Here is an 11,395-nt window from a genome sequence, read left to right on the forward strand (position 1 = left end):
GATCCACTTGATTCTTGACTTGTACATTTGTTTCCTGCAAAATTATGGAGCATAGAAGCCTATGTTACTAGAAATCTAGAAGAGTCCCCTTCCAGCATCAATACATCATTCTGTGAATTATGTGAAATCGGCGTTAGTTGATCATAAATATTCCGCAGTCGTCATACGTGTTTTTTTTATTAATAAAGAAAGCTAGTCATGAATAATATTTTTGAAAAGTTATTTTTGGTCGAATTCAATCACATTATTCACATTAAAATAAAATTATTGCTGTCATTCTAACTATTTTCATTCAATAAAATAATTTGAGTGGATGGCTATACTTTTTTCTCGTTCATAAGTAATTTTATATATTCAACTAGTAAGTTTTCTTACACTATACGAGTATTTCTAAATTTAAATAAAATTTTATAAATAAAAATAAATTGAAGAGATAATATTTATAAAAAAAATTACATTTTTTTTATTAAAATAAGACACATAATATTTATTGAAATAATATGTCAATTTAAAATTTAAAAATAAAAGATAAATTGAGATTGATTAAGATTACAATAATTTTAAAAATCTTTATTTTGTCCAAATACCATCACATAACATGTTAAATTCATGCTCTCCTAGATCACTCAGAAATCTATAACTTAGGGTAACAACTATTTCAACTGTGGGATCCTTCATCCAAGCCATCATAAAAAGTTTCCAAATGCAGGTTCATATTCATCTGAGGGTATAGATACAAAATCGAAACTTGGTACACCTTCTATTGGCATGCTTGTATTTGCCTTATCATGTCTGAAAATCAGAAAAACTTAATTACATGAAGCACTGTGACATTTATACAGATTTCATCATCCTCACAATACATGTTTTTCGAGATTCCTAGTTGAATGTGCATTCATCATTCATAAAAAGTTACATGGTACTAGGTTGTTATCAAATGACTCGCGGTAAAACTTGTGAGGAGTTTATGAAGATCATAAAGCTTCTAAGGATCATGAACATGTGTAGTTCTCAGAGCACTGTGTTGTTTCATCAGAAGCATCTCTTACTTTTTTTGTGTTCGACTTTTGGGTCTGCGGATGAAAGGCCAGCAACGCTTACCACTGTTCTCACGCCTGCATCACATCCAAAAATTAATTAGTATTTGGTAGGTACTTGGTAGGTCAAGTTTTACTATCTATGTTATTGTTTACAAACAATGTAGTCACTAGTATTACTCAATTTTCTACGCAATTTCCCTTATTCAAAGTATACACATAATTCCTTGCTTAATCGATTAGTATTGGAGGAAAATAATCGCAACTAGTAGCTTAGAAACAAGGCCTAGTTGTTGCCCCCTTTACTTTCTTTGCCCAACAACCTGAACACTGAACAGTACAGCATCACCTCTTTTAACCGTGACACAGTCACAGATTGCCAGTTGCACAACGAGGATACGATGTTAAAGCAAGTTCAAATGAATCAACCTGACAACCAACCTGTGCTCGTTGCCACTTTTCTTTGAGCGTTGAACTTTTTTCCTTTTTTGACTTTTTAAGTTATCAACATATTGGACATAATGCAACAAATATCGAGACAGCATGATATTTTTTCAAGGTTCAAGCACATAAATTTCCTAAGAAATAGGTAAATTTGAAAGGATAAATCACTGAATGTTCTGGTCTGAGTTGTTACAAGAACCAAACAACCAGGGGGAAAATCTACATACAATGTTCAATTTGCAGCAAGAAACTATAGCTATGAATAGCTTTTATTTTATTCAATCAGCCACAAACTAAAATTTTCAATCTCCAGGAACATTTCTGTTTAGTTTTTGGACAAAAAGACACAATTTCTTAAATACTTTTAGTCTTGTTCTACAATTTGCATTACAGGTCAACATAGATTATGTTAAAATGGAATTTTGATTAGAGAATCACATCAAAAGCACCTCTATAAAGAACTCGGTTTAAATTTTGTCCTTAGATTTTTTAGTTCATGTACTTTGCAATTAATAGCTATCTGATCATAACTCAAACCAAAGTTCCCCCAAATAAATTCTCCATTTAGGAAGAGCACACCATTAATTACTTGATTTCTCTCCACCATTTCATTTCAACACATATAAAGAAAAGAAAATTGCATTTTTAATTTCAACTGGTTGGAATGAAGTTGGAACATACCTGCTGTTACTCCTGCTACTGCTGCTATTGCTACTACTGCTACCGGAGCTCTTCCCACTCTCACTATTGATACTTGATTCACCACTATCACTCTCTTTACACGCCAAAGGACTCTTCTTCCACCACTCCTTATCAACAACACCACCACCCTTTGCTGATCCATCAGAAGGTTTAGGGGTAACTCTCGAACTACTACTATTCCCCAAGGACTCATTTTTCTTTTTCATCTTCTTCTTCTTGTCCTTTGATCCAAAAGGAAAAGGAAGACCCATTTTGAGGTAGAACCCTCCACGATCAATGTTCCCGTTCCTCTTCACCTGTGCCATCTTATTATTATTATCAACCTTTCTACTTTTTTCTCTCTTCATGTACACGCTGCTCAAGTTTTTTCTCTCTTCCACCACGTTTTTCTCTTGTCTAGTAGCATCAACAACCCTGTGGTGCTCCACGAGGTCCTTCAAAGAGAGCTCGTAGTTGGACTCTGGCATGTTCTTCACCATCTCCATGAGCTCCCTCTGCCCACTCACTATGGCTTGCGTCCTCGACGTCGGCGAGAGGCTACGAAGGTTGTTCTTGCGGCGTGCGGGGCTCGTTGTCCACATGGGAGGTGAACATATTCCGGAATCATCAACCTCTACCTCCTCGAAAGCTGGTTTCGAAGGCCACAAACCGGAACTGTTCGTAGCTTCCCATGTGTGAGGTTTGTGTGGTGCTGCGTCGTACAATTCAAAAGAATTGGTGGGGTGGTGTGTTCTTGGATCAAGCATGGCGATGGTTCTTTGTTCACTCTGTTTCTTGTTCTGTTTGAAAACAGAGGAGGGTGCTATGTTCTCTGTTTCTTGTTCTGTTTTTTATTTTTAGGAAAAGATGTATATATGTGTTTGAAAACAGAGGAGGGTGCAGAGTTATGTAATGTGTTGAAGGACGTCAGAGTTTGGCTCAAACGGTGGGGTGATGCTATTAATTTCTTGGTGACAAAGATTTTAAATGAGAGACAGAGAGAGAAAGAAAGAATTAAGAGCGTTCCAAAAGTCAAGGGATTCTAGATGGGGAAGATATATGGTAGATTTGTAGGCAGTTCCTTTCACATTTCTCTGTTTTTTATTTTATTAAATTAAAATATTCTAATAACAATATTCTAATCTTTTAGTCATAAAGATCGAAATTTTTTTATATGTACCATTAAAAGATTAAACTCTTATCAGCATACTTAAAAATTCGAATCATGTATTTATCAATTATATTAAACATAATTGGTTTTATGCTTCTTCTTTTTTTATTGTGCTTTGTATTGCCTCCTGTTTTTTTCTCTTTACTTTCGTGGAACCAAAAGTCTGTCATATCTCCATCCTAATCCTTATCATTTCAACTCCCGGAATTGCTAACAATTTTCTATTTTAAATTTCATGTGCACCCTCTCATAAGTTTAGGAAATTATTCTCATATCATGTTTTTAGGGTGTGATTATTTAAACTTTGAACAATGATTTTTAGGTGATAAGAAAAACTGATTTTCTTTTAAAGATTTTACGGTACGAAGAAGCTGTTGAACTCATTTGTTTCTCATAAAAATATTTTTTTTGAAATTTTTTGAATATGTTGTTTAAATTTATTTTTAAAAATGAAAGTTTAAAAAATTCTATAATATTAAAAAAACTATTTTGAATAACTTTCATTAAAGACTAAAATTATAACATACTTTAAAAAAAATATTTTAACCAAACAAAAATCAACTTTTAATATATTTCTACTCCTATTATAAATCTGAATCCACTCATTGAATAAGATGGTTTTTATGAGTCATTCCTCAACAAAAAGTATTTTTAGGATTTTTTTTTTTACCTTTTCATGTAAAAAAAATACCTTTTCAAAAATCTTAAATAAACGTCTCCCTAATAAATCTAAAGTTGTTCCATCGGGTGAGCTTACCTAACTTCATACCAGAATTCTACAATAAGATTCACCATTTAGCAAGTGGAAGTAGCAGATATTCCACAACACATCCCTATTTTGAAATGAACCTGACAATTGTCCCACCACATATGACTTAGTTATCATCACGTCCTCTATAAACCACATATAACTACTAGATTGGAAATATATACATTTATCAGTGGTAGTAACTTACAAGAAGACAGATTTCACTAATATTTCTATTTTCTAGATAGAGTACACCCAATGAAGTTCATTTTTTTTTTACCTAGGAAAGGTCTAAGAGTATTAGAGTCAACCATCTAAGAATTTCCCAACTTAAAGTCTTAAACCATTGACAATGAAAGATATATAACACATAAATTGAATCAAACCAATCATTTAAAAAAGAAAGATTGAAAAGCCTATTAGATTTAAAGGCACTGCCCTCATTATGTAGGGACTTCATTTCAATACATTCGGCTCCTATGGGTGTGAGTGTGACCTTTTCATGTCTGCCCTCTTTTTTTTTTTTTTTTTTTATCACAAGCTTTTGCCGATGCAATTATAGGAAAGGCCACTCATACTTAATGTTCGTTTTGTTTTATATAAGAACCGGGAACTTGGAATTATTTATTTCTTCATTACAAGTATTAAATGTCACGGCATATCTAAAACAGCTTCATAGACCCACATAGGAGCAGCACTAAAATGTGGAGTGAATTAATTAGCTATCATGAATCATCATAGTCATCTTAATTTATCTTTCTTTCCAATGCATCAACAGATAATCATAGCTACCTTCCCCATTACGAATTTCTGTTCAAGGATCATTATCTGCTTATCATTTTGATTGTTAACAAATTAATATTGAATGTTTCCCAAGCAACGTGGTAGTAGCTCATACAATCATGGATGTGTAGCTGCAGAGAGATGGGTAGTTGGTATATGTAAAAATCAGTTCTTATAGAGTGAGTGTTAATCAAACTCCCCAACACATATATCATTGCTTTGACAAAGGAAATATATATCCACAATTTAAGGTTCTTATAGCTTTTAAAACACCATTGGTTGGTTGGTTGGGTGAGGCTTATTTGATCCTTAGTCAAGTTTTAGATTTTAATTAAGACTTCCAATTTTTATTCGAATAATGGTCCTTAAAATGTCACCCACTAAGCCACTAACCCTACGAATAGATAATTGGATAAAATTTGTCAATGAATATTAAATAATAAAAATAGGAAAAAAAGATAAGCAATATTTTATTTGAAACTAAAACCACAAATAAACATAATATTAAAATATTAAATAATTTAAGAGTAAAAAAAAAAAGAGGGGGAAGCCACTGTGTAAGTCCGTCCTTAAAAACATGTCACATTAAATGGACTGTACCATACAACAAACATTACGTACTTCTATATACTACTGGAAACTGATTATATGTAGAAGCACATGCTGCTGTGTCAAAAATAGAGAAGCTTGAAGTAGCTACAAGGTCATCTCATTCGTCAATTATTGGAGTTTTTTGTCTTCGTTGTGTAGCGCTGCTTTTAACGTTGCTAAAATATTGTGGCCAGTAGCCGTTGTCTGTTTCTGCGTATCAGTGGCTCTACCTGAAAGCGAAAGATATGATATTTAACTCCTTTTGTTTAATGGCGTTGAGAGATTTTGTTGAAAACAAACATTGACAAATACATCATAATTATTAATATATGTTTCCTCTCTCTTTTTCATTAATTACATTATGTCATCTAACTCTCATTGCTCCAACGAGCAAATCCTATATATTGATCCTATGATCATTTTCGCCAAATCTTTGGACCCTACAGTACAGCTCCATTACAGATTATTGAACAATTAAGTCCTCCATCATCACTTAAACTTTACTTTCTTTCTCTTCTTCTTCTTCTTTCTCATTATTTTAATAAAAAGCAAACCTTGAATAACTGCTTAAATATTTTTTTTTTAAAAAAAACAGGTACTTACTAGAAACGTTTTGATAAAAACAAACGTTGTCAATGTAGAACGCCGTACGTTGGATATCTTCTAAAAAATAATAATAGAAAATAAAATAAATTATATTTTTTTCATGAATCAAAATCAAGTTATGCACAGAAAAACTAAATGAGAGATTTAAAAAAATAGAAGCATATAAGTTATAATAAAAAAATATATTTCATTTTATTTTATTTCTTTATCAATACTTGTTGAGCATTTATTCAAACAGACACGGTCCCAGGTACTATTTATAACAAGTACTTGAGAAAATGAGTACTTATAATTATTACTATTAGCAGCAGCAGCAGCATTTGGCCCTCCCTTGCAATTTGCAATCACCATGCTGCTAGGGTTTACAAGCAACACTCATTTTATTTGAAAAGAGGTTAGAGAACCACCATGCACCAACTCCAAGCCGTAGTTGTGAACTTTTGTGATGATGGTTGCTGCGAGTACCTATTGGTTTCTGCTCATTAACGTGAACTCATATTTGTGCGACTTCAACCACAAGCCCAATTCACCAAATGCATTTTTTATTTATATTTCGAGTTTCTTTCGACAATTATAAACATTTTTTAAAAAACAATTATAAACATTTATTTGGCATCCTTTTGGTGCAAAAATTTAGTTTCTATGATGAGATCAAGGATGAGTTTTTTTTGTTCTAATTCTTTCTTTTTACTAAGAGTAATTTTTTTCGTTAACTTGTTTTGGGGGAAAAAGAGGAGAAAATCAAATCGATATTGTCTTGGATGTGAAAATATACTAAAAATCTTAATCAAATCAAAATAAACTAATTAAATAAAGAAAAAACATGTTAGCTTTAATATGAAATGATGATATTTTGATAATAATTGACGATAATGACGGAGTTCGAACATTTTTTTTTTGAAGAGATCAAATATAAAAGTTAAATTAAATTATATTTTGATTAATATATTAAATTTAACCAACAAAAAATTATAATAATTTATCACATATCATAAAACTAAAGTTATATAAATCAAACAGAGAAAAAGAAATAAGATTATAAAGTTGTAACTGAAGAAAAGATATTTACTTTTAAAATTTATGATAGCAAACCCATTAGGTTGATTAGTGGTGGGGTTGAAGAAGATGCATGAGAACTTAAGTTTGGTCTTAATTGTTATCATTATACACAACAAAATATTTATTGTAACAATTTTAATTATATAAAATATTTATTATATTTAGATATCATATTTAAAGTTTTAAAAGCAAAATTGACCCTTAACTTTTTAACAATGAAATAATATTATTTTAAATTTTTATTAAATGTTTAAGAAAAATAGAGACCTTAAAAATTATTGGAAATTATGATTGCATACATTTTTAGAATTCTATTTATATAGAGAGAAAGTAAGATGTAAGATGTAATAAAAAGGAAAGAGAAAAGAAAATAGATTAAAAAAATAAAAGAACTATAAGAAATAAAATTGTATAAAATCATTATAGAATTGTATATATATATTTTTTATAGAGGTGAATTTATATATATATATATATATATATATATATATATATATATATATATATATTTGTGTGTATTTCTTTTAGAGATATACAAATTGAATAATAGACTATAGCATAAAAATAAATTGGATAAAAACATGATATATATTTTCAAAAAAATTTAAAATTATATTACTTATATAATACAGTATAGTAAAATATATCATTTTTAATTAATTACATATTTATTTTTTATGTAGTGTATATTTATATTTTTGAATATTTAGTTATAAAGGACTTTATTTACAGTTTCATCTTGACCCATAAAATCTAACGACTGGCCAATTTATATTACGTCAAATCAATTAGAAGAGTTTAGAATATATATATATATATATATACAGAGACCCAAACAGCCATTTTTTATGAGCACCAGCAGCCCCCGCCTCCCCCCGCAGCCAAGAATTTATCAATGCTTTGCAAAGCTGCCGGCTAATAATATTTGACTTTGCTGATATTCTTTCCTTCTTTTTTTCTTGTTATTTTTCAATGATATTTTTAATTAGTATCAGCACTTACGACATTCTTTTTCTTGAGAAGACGCGTGCAGATGATATATACCTTACTTGTTGCATTAAGGATATTCACTTTTACTTTGAAATGACATGCATGCACGTGTGTATGACTGTTGAGTAAAACATATATATTTTGTGGTAGCGGCATCTTATAGCTGTTTCTTCTCCTAGCTACGTACTATATTATATAATTTATAGAGACCGGTTATTAGCATTGTGTATTATATATTCTTCCATTTTCCCGCTTTCTAGAAGTGACAACTGGTTCCTCATGACTTCACAGTTCACACATTCTGTGTTATAGCCTGTTGGAAAGAAAATTTAAAAAAAAAAACTTAAAATCTTCTTCGTTGACTTTATGAATGTGGATAGTTATCTTACGTGTGTCTCAGGATACATATATAGATCAATAAAAGAGAACGTGAGATAGACTACCACCGGGTTAATTAATTACTAGGGATCGAGAATAAATTCACAAAAAATAATGTTATGCATGCATCTCTTTCATTCATCAAATTGTATGTTTTTTGAGCTACAGCCAACAAACAGAACCAAACAATGATCAAGAAATCTAGCACCTATATATAATACTAAACAAATAAAACCTCTAGAGAAATATGATGCAACTCATCTAGAAGACTAGAAGTCTATTTATTCCAAGTCAAAACGTCCTTATTATTAATTTTTATAAATTGAAGGCAAAAAAAGTCATGAAACTCGTGGAAGTCATGAGAGACAAGAAAAACTCAATAGTTTGCAGAAGTGATAGAAAACTCAAAGAGAAAGAGATATAAAGAATAATGTTTCTCTATTGTGTTATTAATGATAATTGCAGTACAAGCTTATATACAATGATTAGTTGCTAACTGAATTGGGACACCTAACTAACTTTTAGTTGAAGCTAACCAACTACTCTCTAACACTAGCTAACCAACTAACTGTGTTTAGTTAACATAACTAGCTAGTGGTTAAGTACAATCTGTATATGCTAAGATCCCCCCTCAAGTTGAGGAATGAATGTCAATCATTCCCAGCTTGGAATGAAGAAAATGGAATGCACCTGGAGAAAAAGCTTTGGTGATGATGTCTGTTAATTGGTTGGCAGAAGAAATAGGAAGCAACTTGATAAGACCAGAGAGTAACTTTTCGCAGACAATATGACAATCAATCTCAATATATTTTATTCTTTCATGAAAAACAGGGTTGGCAACTATATGTAATGTTGATCTATTATCACAAAATAACAATGTTTGTTGCTAAAAAGGAATCCGAAGATCTTGAAGTAAAAAGGTTAACCACTGTAGTTCTCAAGTGACACTGGCAAAGGCTCTATATTCAACTTTAGAGGAGCTTCGAGAAACAATAGCTTACTTCTTGGATTTCCAAGAGATAAGAGAGGAACCAAGGTAAACTGAATATCCAGTGATGGATTTGTGAGTATCAATGCATCCAGCCCAATTAGAATCACCAACAGCTTTATTGTGTTATTAGCAAAAAAAAAGGCCTTAACCAGGAACAACCTTAAGGTACCTCAAAATTTTGAGTGCAACTTACTGATGAGCATCACTGGGGCTGGATACAAACTAGCTTAAATGTTGGATTGCAAAGGTTATGTCAGGTGGTCTAGTATTGGTAAGATAAATCAATCTTCCAATGAGTCTTCGAAAAGAAGATGCCTCTGATTCAGAAAGGGAAGTGCCAGATTGTTGATGTAGTATTTTACAGTAATCTATTGGAGTGGAGACAAGTTTTGAGCCAATTATATATGCATAATTAAGAATATCTAGTGTGTATTTTCTCTGACAAATACTAAAACCAGCAATACTGCGAGCAACTACAAATCCAAGGAAGAATTTAAGGTTGCCAAGATCCTTGATCTCAAAGGTAACATCTAGCTACATAGTGATGTGTTTGATTTCAGCAAGATCATTTCCAGAAAGGACTATGCCATCAACATAAACAACTAGAACAGTGATAGATGAACCTTGATGCATAGTAAAGAGAGAATAATCTGAAACAGATTGGTGATAGCCCTGTGAAATAAGAAAAGTAGACAATCTGGCATACCATTGTCTACTGGCCTGTTTAAGGTCATAGAGAGACCTTTGCAGCCGGCATACTTGGCCTGGTTTGGAAGCTTTCATTCTAGGGGGGAGCACCATATAGACTTCTTCATTGAGATCACCATGCAAAAATGCATTGTTAACATCTAGTTGCTTAAGGTGCCAATTTTGAGTTGCAGCTATGGCTAATAGTATTCTGACAATGGTGATCTTTGCAACTGGAGAAAGTGTCCAAGTAGTCTTGACCCTCAACTTGAGTATAGCCTTAAAATTTGATATGAGGGAGACAATTTATCATATGATAAAACAGAAGAGGGGGGATTTCTTATACCTGAAGAATGAGAGGTCATAGTTGATGCAAACTTGGTTTGGAAGTCAAAAAACCTTTTTGGTCTTGACTTTGGTCTATCAGATCTACGAAGTTGAGGTTGGTTCTCTACTGAAGATGATGTGTCATGAGTTGAAACATCAGATTCAACAGATGCAAAATGGGAAATAGATGATTCAGACTCACTATGAACTGACGTGGGAGGTTGTAATGGAGCAGGAGAATTATCATGGTAAATGAAAGGAGGATGTGATAAAAGATGAAGATCTGTAGTGACACTAGAATCATCAAAGTATGGAAAATAATCTTCATAAAAAACAACATTTCTAGAAATTTCAATGGCTCTAGTCTTAAGATTGAAGGTTATATAACCCTTTTTATGAGGTTTAAATCCAAGAAAGACACATGGTAAAGCTCTTGGGTCAAGTTTCTTTCTGTTTGATGTAATGGTACTGGTGCAACAAAGACAACCAAATACATGAAGTAAATTGATATCATAGGACTCATTATACAATCTTTGATATGGTGAATCATTAGCAAGAAAAGGTGTAGGTAAATAGTTAATAAGAATGACAACATGTAAAAGAGCATAAGACCAAAAAATAGATGATAAATTGGATTGAAAAAGAAGGGATCAGGTTATATTTAGCAAATACTGGTGCTTTCTTTCAACAATACCATTTTGTTGAGGAGTCTCAACATATGATGTTTAGTGCACAATACCAGTAGTAGCATAGAATTGATGCATGATAAATTCTGTTCCATTGTCCGACCTAATTATTTTCACTTTGGTTTCAAACTATCTCTCAACAAAAGCAACAAAAGTTTTCAACTGTTTTTGAGTTTCAGTTGTTGAGGTCATGGGAAAAACCCAAACAAATCTTGA

At 31.8% G+C, this 11,395-nt stretch overlaps 1 protein-coding gene across 1 annotated transcript; it reads right to left on the minus strand.

The window, feature by feature from the left end:
• Positions 1 to 647: 647 nt before the first annotated feature.
• LOC114415468 lies at positions 648 to 3,182 on the minus strand. Its single transcript, XM_028380163.1, has 2 exons — positions 2,163 to 3,182; positions 648 to 1,115 (listed from the first exon to the last, which is right to left on the minus strand). The coding sequence occupies exons 1-2, from the start codon at positions 2,927 to 2,929 to the stop codon at positions 1,046 to 1,048; spliced, it is 837 nt and encodes a 278-aa protein (XP_028235964.1). The 5' UTR covers positions 2,930 to 3,182; the 3' UTR covers positions 648 to 1,045.
• Positions 3,183 to 11,395: the final 8,213 nt, after the last annotated feature.

The sequence above is a fragment of the Glycine soja genome, chromosome 6 (genome assembly GCF_004193775.1).
Source record: "Glycine soja cultivar W05 chromosome 6, ASM419377v2, whole genome shotgun sequence".
NCBI classification, from domain to species: domain Eukaryota; kingdom Viridiplantae; phylum Streptophyta; class Magnoliopsida; order Fabales; family Fabaceae; genus Glycine; species Glycine soja.